The sequence below is a fragment of the Quercus robur genome, chromosome 3 (assembly GCF_932294415.1).
Source record: "Quercus robur chromosome 3, dhQueRobu3.1, whole genome shotgun sequence".
Taxonomy (NCBI): Eukaryota; Viridiplantae; Streptophyta; class Magnoliopsida; order Fagales; family Fagaceae; genus Quercus; species Quercus robur.
In genome coordinates this window covers 23550014-23570618 of record NC_065536.1, presented here as the reverse complement: position 1 = coordinate 23570618, position 20605 = coordinate 23550014, and the positions used below count along the sequence as shown (strand labels likewise).

At 34.3% G+C, this 20605-nt stretch overlaps 1 protein-coding gene across 1 annotated transcript in view; it reads right to left on the bottom strand.

Moving 5' to 3' along the window:
- The window catches only part of LOC126717528 (protein CHROMATIN REMODELING 20), a 52353-nt gene extending 32870 nt beyond the window's left edge, over nucleotides 1-19483 (bottom strand). Inside the window, exons 1-10 of the mRNA XM_050419296.1 lie at nucleotides 19317-19483; nucleotides 11299-11477; nucleotides 8679-8741; nucleotides 8430-8525; nucleotides 8225-8317; nucleotides 6468-6658; nucleotides 6143-6389; nucleotides 3508-3621; nucleotides 1462-1545; nucleotides 686-1285 (exon numbers count right to left, since the gene is read on the bottom strand). Of these exons, the coding sequence (XP_050275253.1) occupies nucleotides 686-1285; nucleotides 1462-1545; nucleotides 3508-3621; nucleotides 6143-6389; nucleotides 6468-6658; nucleotides 8225-8317; nucleotides 8430-8525; nucleotides 8679-8741; nucleotides 11299-11430 (1620 nt within the window). The 5' untranslated portion in view covers nucleotides 11431-11477; nucleotides 19317-19483. The remainder of the gene's footprint in view (nucleotides 1-685; nucleotides 1286-1461; nucleotides 1546-3507; nucleotides 3622-6142; nucleotides 6390-6467; nucleotides 6659-8224; nucleotides 8318-8429; nucleotides 8526-8678; nucleotides 8742-11298; nucleotides 11478-19316) is intronic.
- Nucleotides 19484-20605: the final 1122 nt, after the last annotated feature.

The window sequence follows — 20605 nt, the reverse complement described above, 5'->3', positions numbered from 1 at the left end:
ATTTTTTATAAGTTGTGACAAATTTATCTTTTCAAATTTCAACAAGACTTCTGAGAAATTTGATGTCTACTTATAAGGTCCATCTCGCATGATCACAGCATAGAAATCTCAAGTCATCTAGTCTTTAGTGTATCACACCAATTTTTAGAACCTTATTCTTGCTTGCCATCAGCACAAGAAAAGAAGCAGTAACAAAAACTATAATAATTCTGTGAATTTCTCCTACGTCATCAAAATAAATAAATAATAATAATAATAATTCTGTGAAGGCTTTGGTATCTAGCAAATTTCAACACTTTCTGGATGACACTTTTTTTAACTGGTGAGTTACACACACACAGTGAGTATTGAATCCAAAACTTCATCTGCTACCCATTCTGATGGAAGTACCATTAAGCTAAAGCTAATTGGAACTTCCCGAATAGTGAGCTTTTTATTTTATGCAAAGTACACAGTAAGACAGAAACTCTAAATATCATTCCTACCAAAATTAAAATTCAACAATAGAGAGAGAGAGAGAGAGAGAATCACTAGACAAGGTCAGAGAGTAATGTTTTTACAACAAAAATCACTGGATCAAAAATACTAACATTTTTTTACCAAAATCTATATATATATATATTTTTTTTTTTTTTTCTGGAAACGTATTTCTAATGTTCCCAACAACAGTTACTTAAGCCCATACCTTCATCTGCATCTTATATTCCATTAAGCTTTTGCAATCCCGGCAAATAATTACTTTCAGAAGTGGATGTTGGTGCACTTCAACAGCTAGCTTACTACAAGCAGTACAGTCAAACTTCTCATTCTGACTCTGCAATGGAATAGAATCAGCACCAGGCTCGCCAATATTTTCTTTGGAATAAGAATCAGGGTCCAAGCTAGTGGCATTAGGATGTGAATTTTCCTTCACAAAATGAGTTTCATCATCACTATCTATGATAACAGTCCGACTCTTCTTGTTATCAACTTTTAGCTCCTCAATCTCATTTGGACGTTTGGAGCCTCTAGGTCCAGTATGATCAGGCAAAGCAGGCTCAGACAATGAAGAAGCATTATTCATCGGCCCTTTATTGTCAAGATCATTACAAGTTTCAGAAGCATCAAGCACGTCTGTCTGGACATTCTGGCATGCAACCTCATTGTGATTATTAGGCAGACCATTCCCATCTTCACAATTTTTCTCATTTGAAACAGAATTAGAATTGTCAACCCATGACGAGGACTTATCTAAATTGCTTTCTAAGACCTGATCAACTGCGGAAACAAATTTCTGACTGACGTCCTGACTCAAAAACAAAAGTTAAGGATTTCAAAATTGTGGAACAAGATTAGATCAATTCAAGCATCAACAATAAGTGAAGAAAAGCCTGCTAAAGATTCTAGACCAACACAAGAAAATAGCACAGAAACCAAAAGGAAAAAAAAAAAAAAAAACAACACACACAAAAATAAGGAGACCTGTTTACGTCTCTGCCTATGTCTCCTCCGTTTGAGATGAATTTGTAGTTTCAGATCTACATTTGCATCATCTTCTTCTTTAACCTGTCAATTTACACGGATATAGACCTTTACTACTTAGTCTAAACAGATATCAATACAAAAGTTAAAAACACCAATAGGTTCATTCTATTTTGCACCAAGGACTTTTTATGAATCTTTGCTATTTGTACAAGTGAACATGCAAAACTGAAAACATGTTCAAGTGCAAAACACCCAAGATAATTCACAGAGATACTAAAATAAAAAAGCATCCACCTAGAGGAATAGCCCCAAAAATTTATCTCATCCCAGTAATAATATTTGAGTCTAGTCAAACAACATGAAAGAAAACTCAAATGATAAAATGCTGCCTTAAAACAAGAGTGAGGACAAAAATATTAGGATAGAACTTAAATACAAAGCCTTAGGTGTTGTATATTAGGTTCCCCAATTAAATTCAAACACATAGTTGCATTGAATTTAATTGTCCTTAGAAATGATAAAACAGTTTTTGCTTCATTGGTCAATCCAACCAGGTGTTTGTATTAATTGGCAAACCCAATGTACAGCACCTAAGATACTATACCTAAGCTTTGCGCAAGATAATATCCCAAAAACAAAAGGTAAAACTAAAGATAGGCATCTGCAAAGCATGTACACATAAAACTCAATAGAGTAAAGTAATAAGATTGTCGTCATACATGTCATAGGCCAAAGCTAGTCTACATTAAAGTTTGGATTTGTCCCTTCACTGTATAAGGTACTTTGATAAATCACTAGTGCGCAACCAGGTATTCTTCAACAAATCCAGAATGATATTTGTGATTAGAAAAAAGTAAACATATCAAACTGTCTGAAAATGTTGATAAAGCTTCACAATATATAGGTATAATTTCTTTTTCTTTTTTAAATTCAAGAACTTGTTTAAGTAAGGCAAAAGCATTCAAAATCTACCAAATGGTTGTGGCCTCCAACACAACTCATAGAATAATTTAACAATGAACACCAATTGCATGATAAGCTGTTTTAAATTGACTACAATAAGAAAGTTATCACCTATCTTTCCCTTTTGTTCTAGATCATTGGTTTAAAAATAAAATCTGAATGAGAAGACATATCCATCACAAAATAATTTATTTGTGCAGCCATAAAAGGCTCCTAGTTGGCCACAGTGATCAGCCACAAAATAATTTACGGTTAGTGCGTACTACCATCTTCTAGTTGGCCACAGTGATCAGTTTTTCCCTTGGAAAAGCATTTGGAAGCAGAAGATTCCCTCTAGAGTGGCTTTCTTTGTTTGGACCGCTATCTTGGGAAAATGTCTGACAATTGACAATTTAAGGAAAAGAAAGGTTTGCATTTTGGATTGGTGTTATATGTGCAAGTGTAACAATGAAACCGTTGATCATCTATTCCTTTATTGTCTGGTTGCTCTAGAGTTGTGGGATATGGTTTTTGGTTTATTTGAAGTTTGTTGGGTTATGCCAATGTTTGTTATTGAGCTTTTTGCTTGCTGGCAAGGTCAATTTGGTCGCCATCGCATGGAGATATATGGATGGTTGTTCCTCATTGTCTGATGTGGTGTATTTGGAAGAAAAAAAATAGTAGGTGTTTTGAAGACAATTAGTGTTCTATGCCTGATCTCAAGCTTCTTCTTTTTAGAACCTTATTGGACTGGTTCTCAGTGTGGAGAAACCATCCTTTTTCTTCTTTTTTGGATTTTCTTGATTTATGTAATTTTTGTATTTGATTTGTACACCCCTGTATACTTCCTGTGTACTTGGGTGTCTCTCTCTTTTCGTTATCAATAAATCCTTATTACTTATCAAAAAAAAAAAAAAGAGGCTCCTAGAGGAGGTGAAACAGGGCTTTTCCATTTTTTGTTCATCATTCCCTTAAAATCCCTTTTTTCATCAAACAGACAAATCTTGTACAAATTTGGTGATTTATAAATCATATGAAGAAGGCTGGTAGGGAAGGAAAAGAGACAACACTATACTAAAGAGCAGAAAAGTGCTGACAGACCTTTCTAAAATTTTTCTTTTGTTCTTCAGAAAGATCTAGTTCCTTTTCATTTGCAATAGCAGCTGCAACAAATGGGTCATTAAAACTTCCATCAATGTCATCAATCTCCTCCACCTGACAAAAGATTTTATAAACTCATTAAAAGGGCAACTGAGTTAAATACAAGACAAGCTTAGATCACATCTACTTTCAGAAACAAGTGAATGCTATAAATTAAACTGATATATCATGCCAATAAAGATAACGCAAATGAAACACAATTATAAGGTCACACAAAATTATCAATGCACACACACACACCAGAAGTTTAAGACAGTCATAAGAAAATGCACGCGCACACACAGAGGAAAAAGAAAAAGAAAAAAAGAAAGGTGAATGCTATAAATGTGACAGCAGCAAAACCTCCTCTTTAGTTAGAAACAAAAACAATGCTAAACTAATTCTTTGAAAAGGGAGAAAATATCAAACCCTTAGACTTGATAATCCCTCCCCCTCCCCCCAAACCCCCAAAGAAAAACAAAAATGAGTAGGTTATCAAAGAGAGAAAATTACTCAAAAGAAAACCTTTGGTTTAAAAGAAGAATTATAGGTTAGAGGAAGAAACTATCTCCATCTACTATTGTTATACGCAATCCAAATAACAGATATGAACACATCCTACAAACATTCAAAGTGCCATAGATACATGGGATGGATAAAATGGCACAAATTAATTTGATAATATATATATCCATCTCGAAATAAGAAATCTATCACCAGATTTTTTTTTTCTTTTGATAAGTAATTTTATTAAAAAATAAATAAATAAATAAAGCAATATACAAGAATTCCGAGGGAACAATCTAAATATACAGGCTGTATTGGAAACTGCTCCCAGTATAAATAAAAAATAAACAGGTATAAAATGAGTCTAGAAATTAGAGTAAAGTGGAAGGCCAATGTTCTTCTAACAACATACCCAAAAATAGGAAACAGGCAAAAGCAAACTTGATTCTTTCAATAGAATGCTCAAGCCCCTCAAAAGTCTGCCTATTTCTTTCCTCCCATATATTCCACATCAGATACAATAGTACTACATTTGAAACTCTATTCCTAAATGAAGTAGGCTTCCTTGACCAACATTGAAGCAAAACAATCACTAACTTAGGCATAACCCATCTAAGACCACAAACCACAAAAACTATATCAGCAATGATAATAACAATTTATAATCATCACCCTTTGAATAAATTTTTTTTTTTTAATTGAGAATCACAAACCCTATTGTTCAGGACATTATCATAGCAAGAAAAGACCTTAGCAACCCTTGTAAACCCATCTTCTTGCTATTATGCCATGTGCTCATAATAACAAACAAAAGTCTCAAGTAAATCATCCCAGAATTGAGTAAAGGGGAGGATGGATTATATCAGCAGACATAATCGCAGTTCTTTTATAACTCTATAATTTTTTATGCTTTTTTCGTTCTTTTAATAGGCTTTAATTTTCATTCATCACAGTTCTTTTATAACTCAAAAAAATTCTATGTTTTTTTAGTTTTTTGATAGGCTTTAATTTTCATTACCTTTAAGTGGAATAATCTGTTTTCAACAAGCAAACAAACAAAAAAGATATCACATTTTAACATGCACACATGCACTCACACAAATTATAAGATATCAATTTCGAACATGCACACATGCACTCACAGATTATAACCTGAAAGGTAATATATTTTGGAGCCAAGATAAATTTAAAATAATTCAGAAATATAAATCCAAGATGGAAAATTAAGAAAGATTTTGAACATATATCAGACAACTACTTGAATATTCCATTGGTATTTGCAAGTTTCCATTTTTATAAATTGATAAGTCGGAAACTCACCCAATGGGTTTTGAACCCACAACCACCCTCCACCCACTCTTATGTAAAAAGGAAGTGCCATTTGAGCTAAGGCTCATTAACTTCATGAATTACAAAGAATAAAAGTTTAAATACTCACTTCAAAAAATAAAAATTACCATATACATTTAGAAAAGAGGAATACAAAACCTAGAGGACAACTTTATGCACAACTGCCAAAAAAGAGCTACTGCTATGTACCTCAGCAAATCTCCAAGAAGGAAGAAAAAAATTCCCACAAAAATTAAGTTCTAGATATTTTATTTAAAAAAGACATTGTTGAACTGTGACAGTGAAATACATATAACAGGTCATCGGAAATCAGCCTCTTGGAGATAGTCAAGTGAAACACCAAATGTAGACTTAGATTAAAACAATTGCTCTATCCACATGCTATAATTTATAACCATATGTGATAAAGAAAATTAAAGATTAATTGATTTTGGCATTTAGAGAATCAGTTTTGATCAATTTGCAAAATAGAATATAGCTTATTATATAAATTGAAATAATTTATTAAAGGTGTTTAAATAATGGATGAAAGCTCAATTTTTTACAAGATAAAAACATTATGTACAACCCATGTAGGTTGGGTTATGTTGGTTTCTACACAAGTGATGAGTTGGGTTGGAAATTTCTCGACCCAACGTTGTTGGGTTCGGTTGAAAAATCCTTCAACACGACTCAACCCAACCCATGCACTCCCCTATTCATAATACAGTGAATTAAAAAGAGAAACTCAATTTGTCACCTCATTGACTCCAGGAAATTTAAGTCCCATCACCGCTGCTTGCTGTGGAGTGCTGGCTAAGTATACAGAGGCCCAATTCTTGCTGCCAAATGTAGTGTCATCAACTGACACATGATCAGAAAATATTTTGTTGAGAGAGGACCAATCAACCTCTGGATTTTCTGTTGCAGCCTCCTTGCTTCCATCAACAGCAAGTTTTTTCTGCAGAAATCCGCTTGCACCCTCTTCCAATAGTTTACCATGTCGTCTGAACCCACAAAGACCCATATAAATTGAACTTTAAGCCTTTTGCAGAATTTATGATGCTTAAAGGGAAGAATGATACCTTCTTACAGGCCTGTGGATTTGAAGAAAGTTCTCAGCATCAACTACAGACTCAGTAACTTCACTGGTTGTCTGAGACCCAACCCAGTGCACCCTCTTTTTCCAAGCTTCAGTGCTGCAACCATTAGGAGCCTGACTTTCAATCCACTTATAAAGGCTTGGTAGCTCAATACCAGCACCATCAAGTTGTTCCTGCTCAGAGTAGTCAGAAAAAGAATGATATAATTTTACTTAAAATATTACCATTGAACAAGATTAAAGTGCCTTTGCAAACAAGTGAGCACATAGCAAACAACTATATTTGCAACAGTATTAAACTGCCTTTGCCAACAATAAACTAGGACCTGCAATCGTATGGTCATAAATTATAACTCTATAAAACATAATTGAAGTATGGTCATAACTATATATAACATAATTACATAATTGATAAGCTTACATTTGTCCCAAAAGCTTAAGCTGATTGAAAATGGTGAATTTAATCACTTAACCATAATTCTAACAGTCTCCCTTGTGTGGGCCCAAACTCCACCTCAATAAGTGGGCCCAACACGTGGAAACAAAACAACTTTTTTAATGCAAAATAGAGTGAAGAAAGGATTCGAACTCAATACCATCTATTATGATACCATGATAAATTATCACTAATTTCAATAGTTTGTTCAACTGATAGAAAAATTATAAATTTAATCATTTAACAATTATTCTATACAGCTAAATGCCATTAGCATATTTCATGTTTACAACTACTGTACGATAAGGAGGTTTGACAAGCAATACATCTCGAAAACAGAATTCAAACCAAAATTGTGCCAGACTAATCCCCTTGATTATTTCAGTAAATACAATATGTTCCAAATTAAAGTGGAGAGACTCATTTGGGGCTTAAATGAAACCCAAAAATATAAATCAAAAGAAAGGAGTTTATAATAGGTCCATGAGTGAATCCACCCACTCCAATTCCCAATCATTAGAGCTGCAAGTAAATCTTAGATTCCAATGACAGGGTCCATCCACACTTGTTAAGCAAAAGGACTGCACTGTTGCATCCTTATTCATAGCAACCAAGAAAAATCCAGATACATCTCCTTAAGGGCCCAATCTTAGATTCCAAAGACATTATGAAAAAGAATAAAACATCCAATTGACATAATTGAAAAGAATCACAAAGAGAGTAATAAAAGACAGATCCCATGTGATCAAAGAATAACGACCTCCTACCAACATCATTGTTCCTATAGTGACAATCACATCAACACTTTTTCTGGTACAACAACATCATCATTGAAATGTCGTCATTTCGGACAGAAAAAAGACAACATAGGTATGCATAAGTAACCCGCAAGGTGAAGTCTTTTGGCATAGTACCAGAGACCTAGAATTGAGTTCCACCCATCATTAGGGATAGTAGAGGGAAGTACATATGAGCCTCAAATGGACTAACCAATTTTTTGACAAAAAAAAGGTAATAGATATGCATCACTACATCAGAAATATAAAGAATATATTCCATAAAGTTGGGAATTCTGCACATTTCACATCAGGCCAACAAGGTAAACATTGCTTGTTCGGGCCACAGTCTTAAGCTGCCACCATCCACTTGGATAGTCTATCAAGATATGAATTCCAAAAGAATGCATAAAAATGAACAACAAATTTATTAAAATAAGAAGAAAAATAATCCTCAACATACATGCTAACATTAAAATATATATCAACAAGTAAAGATTATTTTAAAGGTTGAAGAAAGAAGCAAACCAACAAATGAGCACTCTCGGTCTCAAGCTCATCAAGCACAGTTTCCCACTCTTCTGTAAGCGTACTCATTTCATCTGCGACAGCCGTTTCCAACTATTGACAAGTAGAAATGGATAAGTGACAAGCAAAGATTTTTTAAAAAATAAATAAATAATAAATAATAATAAAAAAAGCCAAAAAGAGGGGGAGAATCACATAAACTAACATCATCCCCTTGGAGAGTCTGTGCCAACTCCTCTCTAACTTCACTCTCCACATTGGCAAGGGAATCCTTTTCAAGTGCTTCTTGAGCCTCTGCAGCCTATATTAGCATTAGAGAACCTTCCTAAAACAAATAGATATGCATTCATAGATACATACACATATAATAACATAGATGCACATGTATATATGTGCACAAATGCACACACATACACACAACTAAAAATCAAACTCAACAATGGAAATATAATACCTTACTCTCAACTTCCAAGAACTCAGCAATCAGCTCTTCTATTTCTTCCTCAGTCAAAGGATCCTGCACAGTAAAGATAATACCGAATCAAATTACAATGAAATGTAAAATGAAAATAAATATGTATAACAAAAGCTTTAAGCTTGAAAATAAACACTTGGATAAACTAAACTTTTAGTACAAATTTTATTAATGTTTCCATTAAGACCTCAATCCTCTAATAGCTATGATGTTATCACCCAATTTTTCAATTTTTTCAATTTAATCCTTCTATCAACATCCATATAGATTAATATTAGGGTTAGGATTTTTTTTTTTATTTAAATAGGACATAAATTCTTAACTAACAAGAAAAAAACAAGTCTACCAGTAATAAGAAAAAATCTTAATTAATCCTTCCATCAATATCCATAAATTCTTTTTTGGCATAGAACCAGAGACCTAGAATGGAAAGTGATCCTAGGTCAATACAGATGAGGAAGGATAGCATACAATGAAGATGGTGAAGGGAGCATTGTAGCTGCAGGCCTAAGACATCAGGTATATACCAGTAATGGAGAAGAAGCCTTGGAAGGTAATGAGTCAGCAAAATAGACAGGAATGGGTTAGAGAAGAAAGGGAACCCAGAGTTGGAAAAGGAATAGAAGACTCAAACCGATAGTCCTCAAAGGAGCTAGTCCACAGAAATATGACTGAGACTCGACAAAGGTAACATCAGCACAGGTAAAGTAGCACTGCAAGACTAAGGAGTAGCATCAATAGCCCCTTCAAGTCCAGGAATAACAAAGAAATGCACACTTTGTGGAGCGAGGATCAAGTTTAACAAAGCCCAACCCAAGGTTATGGACATAACAAACACACCCCAAGATTCTAAGGGGCAAATGAAAGCCTGAGAAGCCGAAAATAAGGTGGAGTGAGAAGATGAACAATCAAAAACAGTGGTAGGCATCTTATTAACAAGATGGCATGCAATGAACTCTACATCACTTTAAAAACATTTGGGTGCATGCATATCAAACAAGAGAGCTCAAGCAGCATCAAAGTGTCTATTCTTGCATTTTGATAACACAAAAAATATAGTTGTGGCATGTGAGGGTAACTGATCTGATGTATAATGCCTTTGTCAAATAAGGAAGCAAAGGATCTTTTGGAGACATACTTTGGCATTTTTGAGAATCCCTTTACAGAGAAGCTGAAATATAGACATCAACTCAAGACAATTTTTCATGAAAAATGGCCAATTCATTCGGTGGCAGCCTTCAACAAAGTACTGGAACTTATTTGATGCAACATGAAAAGGAACCCATTATCAAAACGTACAAACTCAAATGGGTTTAAAACCCAACAAATAGAACTTGACAAAAAAGACACGACAATGTTTACTAAACTGACAAGCATCACAAGGCAAAGATGATAATGTATTAAGACTCCTAACTTGATGCTTCAAGCTAGTTAGAGAAGGGTGGCCACAGTGACAATGCCATTACAAAGGGTATAAGGAATACTGAAGGCCTCGTAGAGGAGAGATGGGAGCAATCCAAACAATATAAACGTCCAACTTCATGCCCAATACCAATCATCTAGATCCTAAAATTGACACAAAAAGGTAAAAAATAACACAACACTAAAGCTATGTGGTAAGTCTAATAATTGACAGCAAATTGAAGGGAAAACCAAGATTATGTAGGACATAAAACAACTCTAGATCAAAGCTAAAATAAGTGCTTCCAGAACCCAAACCTTGGCTAGGGAACCACCGGTTAAAGTAACGATCTGAGGTGAGGTAGTAATGTGTTAGTCAAATAGATGAACGTAAGCACTAATCATTTTCTCTATAGCAACAAAATCAATGACCCATGTATTCAAAGTGGAAGACAAAAGACAATGGGATGCACTGCCTAATTGAGCTAGAGTCGCAACAGAGGAAGAACAATCCTGCCTCTAATGAGTTTGGAACTGAGCATACTTGTCCTTCAGTATTAAGATCAATTCTGTCACTGTAGACCTAGAGGGCTTGCAACTAGCCATGGAGACCTAACACTAGTCTATGGTATGATTGTTGCACCCACAATTTGTGCACTTCCCGGGCTCTCAATTGCCAAAGCATCCACATCCCCTTAAGTTGCATGACTCGCATCCAACATGCACACCGCGACCACCCCGACTAATACAGCCTCCTCATGATCCACCAAAACTACCACAAGGCGAGAAGTGTAGAGCACTCACCAAAAATAGTGTTAGAATCAGAAATAGTAAGAGAGGGGACATCAAAGCTTCAAAAATTCTATGCAAGTACTGCCTTATATTCATATTTCATACCACTGAGAAAACAAACTACATCCAAATCCTGACATAGCTTCTCCATACACAATAGATCAGCAGTGAGTAGTTAATAAATCCATATCCTGATTCTACATTAATTTAAATGAATTTTGGATGGGTGGATGAAATTAAAACAATTCCAAAAATTGGAGGACAACATGATATAATTAGAAGAGTAGGGACCAAAAGAGAGTGAGAAACATTACTAAAAAAAGTATACATTACACTAAAAAATTATTATACATAAACAACTAACGGAAACAACAAAATTTTGTGAAAGGTCCAGATTTTGACTTACCTCAAGACGCATCCCCTCATCTTGTCCAGATGTTGACGGTCCATCATCTTCTGAGCCATCTTCTAGGCCATCAATAAAAGAATCACTAGAAGTGCTCTCAACATCATCAGCTTCCTCTAGCTTTTCTTCCATCCCTTATTCAAATTGCATTGAATAGAAAACAGTCCTTGAATTTTTACCTAATAAATAAATAAAATATTAAAAGTATATCAAGCAAAACACAGTTTATTACTCCTAAGATCCTTTACCTTTGCAAACCAAGGAGAAAAGAGAGATAAAAATGCCATTGTATATCAAATACAATAACTAAAATTAATAACATCATTATCAACATGATCAGACGATAACATCACTATCACATCACAAATTGATAACAATAAACATTAAGCATGGTCAAAGACCTAGAATTACCCCATGGTAGTTATTTTTTATGTCCAATAATGCATAAATCAAGAAATGCATATTAGCATAGTTAACCAAAGTAAGAAAAAAGACAAGATTTGAGAACTACATCACAAAGACCGTGCTCCAAAATGCTGGACCTATGCTCGAAGTATTTGATGACAACAAAATGATCCAATGGTAAAGCTTTAAGAGTTCTTATATTTTGCTATTAAATAAAATCATGTGAAATGACTCACCTATACATTAGATATTCATATTCCTATGTGAGACAATGTGCCACTCACATCATAGTTTCAGTATATACATAAACCAATCAAGGTGAATCATCTAAAGGTCACACTCCTCGATCAACCCATAAACGCCAAAAAATTTATCTCCCTCCATATACATATAGATATACATATAAATAAGTCTCTTTATACATATGGTAACCCCTAGGGATTGGCTCAAGTGGTCATGAAATTGGGCTTGGGGGTATGCTCCCGCCAAGTCTAAGGTTCAAATACCCTTGGGTGCAAACAATTTCTAGGGGCCACGTCCCATTGGCGAAGCCAATGATTTACCTAATCCATATGATGTGGGCACGTTACAGGGTTTAACTGGGTAAAAAGACACAATACTCTACATAGTCACCGGAGTTCCTCGCCATCAAAAAAGTGTTTATACATATAGTATATCACTAAGATACACACATACATGTCTTTGTGATTAGACACATAAATATCAAGTAACAGATCTTCCATTACCACCTCAAAACATATAGTTGATTGTGAATGGGTATATATTATTAAGTTACATCCAGATTAGTTCCTGATATCACTTGCAGTGATTTTAGATTATTTACTATATTAGTTGGATGTCAAGAATGCATTTATCAATGAAGATCTGCTTCAGGAAGTATACATGGAGCAACCATGTTTGTTGCTCAAGAGGAGTATCAAGACAGTGTCTGAAAGCTAAAGAAAGCATTATATGGTTTCAAGAAGTCACCATTAGCATGGTTTTGGAATCTTTCTGAAGTTGCAATGGATTTTGATCTCCACCATTGTCAAACAGATCATTTCGTTTTACAGTAACACCCTAATGTTGAATACATACTATTTGTTGTCTATGAGAATGACAATAATTATAGGGAATAATATTGAAGGCATCACTAGATTGAAACAATTTTTACAACAGTATTTCGAGACCAAATATCATGTCATTCAACTACCTCCATGGGGTGTGTAATGCAGGACAATGAGAAATGGCCTAACGGTCATGAACTCATGGTGCAGAACGACAAAATGTAAACAATGGTGTGACGAGATGGGGTAGGGTACTCTATTGGGGTTTTGGCTTTTTTGTCATTTGAATTATATATAAGAATATTTTTGGTTCCCAAAAATCCATCAACTAATTTCTCTACATGCTTAAAGTAGAAATAGGGTCCAAACACTTAAATTGGATTTTTAGACCAAAACACTCTTTAACCCCCAAAAGGCCATACCAAATGTGCGCTAAATCTAAATTTTACATCCCCCAACAAAGGCATTTTAAGACAAAATAAATTACACAAGAACGCATTCAGTAATCAACCAACAACTTACACACACTTCCAACCGACCTAATAGACCTAAAATAGCTTATATTTGTAACACTATTCTTTTAGGGAATTCATGCAATAAAAGTTATGAAGCATAGACGTGGCTGGGAGGGTGTTGCACCGGAGTCCGACGTGGGATGTGGCGACCGACGTGGTTTGCCCGCGTGTCGGTGCTATGTCTAAGTTTTTTTTTTTCTTTTTTTTCACAGATTCGCGTCAACTCAGCTCAATTCACGCCGCACTGGGCAGATTCGGCCAGAATCAAGCCGTATCGGCCAAATCAACTCATATCGGCACGCAATCGAAACGGCCAAAACAGGCTGAAATCGGCCTTGAATCATACTGGAACAGCCAAAATCGGCTTTGAATGAGGCCCAAACATCCTAACTCTGTCCTTCCTCAATTTTATTCCAAATATTTGTTGCTTCTTTTGTGTTTTCTTTTTTGTTTTGTGTTTCTTGCCTTCTTCTTTCTTTGTTTTGTGAATCAAGTCATAGTAATGTGTTTTTTAAGAATATTTTAATAGTAAAAATATATAGAAAATATAAATAAAAATATTTTTAATAATTTTTTAATCGCAGCACCCCCCGCACCCGCACCCACACCCTATTTTTTCAAAAATTGCCGAGTCCCGCACCCAAATCCAAAAACGCACCCGTGCTTCATAGAATAAAAAAGGCATTAAGAAATTTTTCAAACCTAAGTGATTTGTAGAACTCCTTAAAGAAGGCCATTAGGTCATCCTCCACCACACTCCAACAATGTTGGAAGAAGGAAACCATGAAGTCATCATTATGATTATTTTCATCATTATCTTTATCTTATTTCATTATCTTCAAACTCTTTTTGATAAATTTCTTTGTTCATTTGTGAAATTTCCATCTAAATTTTTACGTTAACACTGTTTACTTGAAGTATGTTTTTCATCCCTAAACTTTAAAAAATTCCTTTTTTTGTCTCAAAACTATTGAAAATGTTACACTTTCTTTTTAAATAGTTTTTTTTCCCAATAGTTTAAGGGCAGAAATAGGAATGAAAAAATAACTTTTTTCAATAATTTAAGGAAGTAAAAAGATCTTTCTAATGCTTAAGAACAAAAACTGTAACGTTTTCAATAACTTAGGGGCAAAAAAAAATAACCTTTAAAAGTTTAGGGGGGCAAAAATCAAAAGTCATGCAAACTTTAGAGACAAACAATATTTTAACCTAAAATTATAATATGACAAGAATAAAATAAGTTTTGGAGCGTAGATCCATAAGATTTAATTTACCATAGACACAGTTGCAACTTAATAGTAGAATCATCCAATATCCTCAACCTACCCAAGCAAAGAAAAATTCAACACATAACACAATGAATTAAGACTAACCAAACCAAGATTAATTTCATACAAAGAATCAAATATCATGGTTCATGTGTAAATTTTAACAAAAAGAAATAAAATTTTATTATTTTTTAAATTTTAAAAAAGGAAATGAGTGCCAAGAGCCTTTTAGCTCAAGTGGCAACTTCTGATGTTTCCAATGGAGACATCTAGGGTTCAAATGCCCCCACCCCCATTGTTACCATTGAACCATCAAAAAAAATTTGAGTTTAAATTTACCTTTGGTAAGGCAATGCATGGCATGATTAAAATCAACTAAAATCTAATGTCCAATTGTGATTTCGGCGTTGAGAGCAAGAGATTGTTTGGTGTGTGATTGTGAGGTCGCTAATTTTGACAATCTACCATGTGGGAAACTAGCTTACACAAATTGAATCCTCAACACCATTATAAGAAATTGATCATCATGGGTGATTGGACACACTCACAATTCTTTGTAAGTAGATTAAGAACATAACATATAAGTTCTTGAATAAAGAAAATGTATTAAAGGTCTGACCCTATCTTTAATTCTTCCCATCAAAAGAATCTCTTACCTATTAAGGTTTATATTGAAATTCCCCCAAACCCACCCCCAAATAAATGGCTCTCTGAATATGGTTCATATATAGAATTTTAACTTTTCAACTATGGCAGTAAGGCATGAGGTGAAATCGAATTAAATTTTTTGCAAGTTTGAACTACACGTTGTATCATATGACTAATAACAAACTAGTATGGTACTCCCAAAGAAAAAAACATTGTACTCAATACACAAAACTCTCACTTTTGCAAGGTCTATAAGAGGTTATGGTAGGTAGCCTTACTCCTAGTTTATTGAGAGGCTGATTCCCATAATCGAACCCACGACCTGTCGCTTCTGATGGAAGGCCTTTGCCATCGTACCAAGGCACGACCTCTTAGTATGGTACTCTCTTTTTTTTTGATAAGTAAGAATGTTATATATACGAAAGGCTACTCTATGCATGAAGAACACAGAGCAAACCTTATATATACGAAAGGCTACTCTATGCATGAAGAACACGGAGCAAACCCAGAAAATACAAGAAGAAGAAAATAGAGAAAAAACAAAAAAAGAAAACCAATCAACAAATTAATTACAAAGAGAAAGAGAGCTAAGAAAAGAAGGGAGAGAATCACTAGTCGTGAGTCCCCATGCCCGAGACCAATCAAAAAGAGTTCCACTAAAAGAAGCAAGCATCTAATCACCGGAACTATCCAAATCCCCAAAAGTCCGCCGATTCCGTTACTTCCAAATACACCAAAAGATGCACAACGAAACTAAATTCCAAATCTGAGACGAGTGCTTCCCCAACCAATTCCACCAACCAAAAAGCAAATCTAGGATCGATCTAGATATAACCCAAGACAAGCCAAAAGTTATAAAGACAAAGCTCCATAACCGATAAGCCATCTCACAATGAAGAAAATGGTGGTCTACCGTCTCTCCACAATGTCGGCACAAAAACCAATCTCCTCAATCTCAGGTTATCACCCATTAGGATCTTATTCTAAGCTACACACCAAACAAAAAAGGAAACTCTCCTAGGGGCCTTTGCTTTCCATATAGCTTTCCAAGGAAAGACAATTGATGGAGAGTCCCTTAATTTGTTATAATATGACCGGATGTCAAAATCCCTACTAGGCTTCAACTTCCACCTCATCTGGTCTCCCACATCTATTGGAGGAGTATTAGCTCCCAATATATGAAGAAAATGCAGCCCTTCATCCATCTCCCAATCATTAAATTCTCGAATAAAATGAACATCCCAAATTCTTCTATCCTCCGCCCCCTGCCTTGACAAAGAAGCTTCTACAGATACCTCCTTATCAATGGCAATACCATACAGCCTTGGTAAAGCCAATTGAAAAGGTTGATCCCCATACCACCCATCCTACCAAAACCTCACTCTATTCCCCAACCCAACAACAAACTGACAATTTTTGCTAAAATCCTCCCGTCCCATGTGAATACCTCTCCACAAACCACACCCATGAACTCCCCTACCTCTTAGTATGGTACTCCTAAAACTATTTAAATTACTAAATACCCATTTAAATTTGAGAACTCATCTAATCCCACAATAAATTCAAAAAGCACCGGATTATATCAGGAATATTTATTATAAAATGCATTCTAAACCCCCACCTTATACATCACAAAGTCACTGATAAGCACACTAAATCCATGATATTATGTCATTTTTTTTGAGATTTTACAAACACAATACAATTCAAAGATCCATGTATCTTCAACAAATTTAACAAAACACCAACAATTCCATGATATTCATAACATTTATAAGGGTTTTTTTTTAACAAGCTATTAATGTGCAACAAGCCAAAATGTTTTAACAGGAGAAAACATGTAAATCCATATATGGAACAATAAATATGAATGCCAACATATCTGCCTAGAAAGAAGACATTATCACCATTTGAAAGCATACATTAATAATTTAAACTCATAACACTAACCTCAATCAAAAATGTAAAAAGTAAATTAAATAACCCTTAACGAAATAGAGAATGCGCTTAAGAGCACGCATCACGCACCCTCTAAACAAAGTGTATCAATGATTTAAAACATAATAATAACTGGGAGCTAGCTGCACATGGTGTTTGGAAGGGTGTTTGGAAACCAAAGATTCCTAGGCGAGTGGCGCTCTTTTTGTAAATAGCTGCAAATGGTCGGATCCTCACTTTGGATAATCTAATGCTTAAGGGTCGCTCGTTGGCTACTTGGTGTTGTATGTGTTGTTGTGATGGAGAGTCGGTAGACCATCTTCTTCTTCATTATCCTGTTACTCATTCCCTATGGACTTTTATGCTTCAGGCGTTTGGGATTCATTGGGTTATGCCAGGTTCAGTCGCGGGTTTGTTATCTTGTTGGCATCAGTGGCTTGGGAAACATAATTCGGACATTTGGAATTTGGTTCCAGGGTGCTTGATGTGGATTGTGTGATTGGAACGAAATCGTCATTCCTTTGAGGACATTGAGAAGAAATTGGATGAGTTAAAGGTTTTATGCCAACGAAGTCTTTTGGAGTGGTCTCATTGTTAGGGTTTTACTGATTGTTCTTCTATCACTGAGTTTATGCTTTTCCTTAGCTTAGTTTCCTGATTTCTCTTTTCGTTGTGCTGTTTGTTCTATATTTTCTTGTTGTTCATCATCATGAACAACTTGTACTTTTCCTTTTTTCTCATTAATAATAGTTTTCTGATTACCTATCAAAAAATAATAATAATAACTGGGCTGAAATTTATGAAATTTACTATAACACCAACAAAACCCACTCATTAAAATTATAAAAACCATATATGGAACAACAAATATGAAAGCCAACATATCAACCTAGCAAGAAGACATTATCACCATTTGAAAGCATACATTGAAATTTTAAACTAATAAAAATAACCTCAATCAAAAATGTAAAAAGTAAATTAAATAATCCATAATGAAATAGAGAATGCGCCTAAGAGCACGTATCATGCATCTCCAAAAGAAAGTGTATCAATGATTTAAAACATAATAATAAACGGGCCAAAATTTACTATGATACCAATAAAACCCACTCTTCATTAAAAATGTAAAAACCATATATGGAACAATAAATATGAATGCCAACATATCAACCTAGCAAGAAGGCATTATCACCATTTTGAAGCATGCATTAAAAATTTGAACTCATAACCCTAACCTCAATCAAAATGTAAAAAGTAAATTAAATAACCATAACTAAATAGAGAATGCGCTTAAGAGCACACATCACACACCCCCCAAAACAAAGTGTATCAATGATTTAAAACATAATAATAACCGGGCCGAAATTTACGAAATTTACTACAATACCAATAAAACCCACTCTTCATTAAAATTGTAAAAACCATATATGGAACAATAAATATGAATGTCAACATATCTACCTAGCAAGAAGACATTATCACCATTTTAAAGCATGCATTAAAAATTTGAACTCATAACCCTTACCTCAATCAAATTGTAAAAAGTAAATTAAATAACACATAACTAAATAGAGAATGCACTTAAGAGCACGCATTGTGCACCCCAAAAAACAAAGTGTATCAATGATTTAAAACATAATAATAACCACAAGAGCTCGTGATCACGCAAAACATAACAATAACCAGACCGAAATTTATGAAATTTACCATAATACCAATAAAACCCACACTTCATTAAAATTGTAAAAACCAAATATGGAACAATAATTATGAATGCCAACATATCAACCTAGCAAGAAGACATTATCCCCATTTGAAAGCATACATTAAAAATTTGAACTCACAACCCTAACCTCAATCAAAACGAAATAGAGACTGTACTTAAGAAAATAACCTCACAAACTGTATAAATTTTGCTAATGCTTTTTTTTTTTCAGTTTTCAAAAGCGAAAGCAATACGGTTTGTCACGGAAAACTTGTAAGCAACCAAACAATGTCTTAAAATTTTATTTCAATGCCATCTCAAAACAGCGATAACCAATCAACGCCATTAACTACACAGATCTACGTGAACCAGAAAATCACAAACAAAGCAAAAGTGCGAAAATCGGAGCACGATTCGAAGGGAAAGGAAGTGAAAACCTAATGAGAAAGAGTCGAAGCAGCAGAGGACTGACCTGTGCGCGCGCGCGCGAGAGAGAGAGAGAGAGCAGTGATTGGAGACCGAGAGAGAGGAGGGAAAATTTTGGTGAAAAGAGAGAAAATGAATTAGTGAGGGAGAAAGAGAGGAATTTATTTGATTTGGGGCAGCGTGATTTTGGAAAGTTTCGGCTTTTGGTTTGGGAAGGTGGGTCCAGTCCAGGTAGTTTTTTTTTTTTTTTTTTTTTTTTTTGGGGTAAATTACGTATTTCGTTCGTGTGTAAAATTGAGGTGGCGAGTTAGTTGTACTTCAACTACTATAGAAAAGTCTCCGACAGTGACAGTGAGTAGACAACATAAGATGAGACTCTTTAAAAATAAAAAAGTACCATTTATGTGAATTTGGTTGGAAAATTTTTAATTGTGTCAATTTAGTTTTAGGGTGTGTTTGAAACTTTGAATACCGTTTATTTTGCTAAAACTAAAAAATTATTGTTGAAAGTATTGTAGATAAAAGTAAAAGTTAGTTGAAATAGTACAATGGGATCATGAATAGTACTAAAAAGTATTGTAAGACCCATAAATAGTAATAAAAATAAACTAAATAGTAAAATAATTTTCATTTATAATTTCAATCCAAACGCACACCTAATTGGATTGAAGGAAAAAAAAAAGTTTTGATCCTAATTGGCCGGAAGTTGTTAACGTGTATAAAATATTATTTTTATGCTACATAAGCAGATACTTGAAATGCCAAATTATATTACATTAAAAAAATTAAAAGTCACTAACTCGTGCTTACACTTTTTTTTTTTTTTTGAGAAAGTAATCGTGCTTACACTTGAGTGTCCTATTTTGGGATCAAAATCCATAAATCCTGGTTTTAATTTCATGGGTTTTGCTTAATATGGTGTATTAAATATATAAATTCAATACACCATAATAACTAGCTAATTTTTTTTGGTTGGGAGACTTTTAATTGTACTTTTTTTTTATTTTGATCCTAATTGGACGGAAGTTGTTGACATGTATAAAATATTATTTTTATGCCACATAAGTAGACACTTGAAATGCCAGATTATATTACATTAAAAAATAAAAAAAAATAAAAAAAACTAGTCTCATTACACGCACTCCACACCGCACATGCGATAAGGCTCTTTTGTTTATTTTGAGTTTAATGTAATTTTTCAATTTGAATTTATCTGTTGTTAGTGAGAATACACAAATGAATTTTTAAGAAACTAAATTTTAGAATTTGAAATTAAGTAAACTGCTGGATTTAGTGTGTGCTAGTTTTTAGGAAAAAATATATCAAACGTGCGTG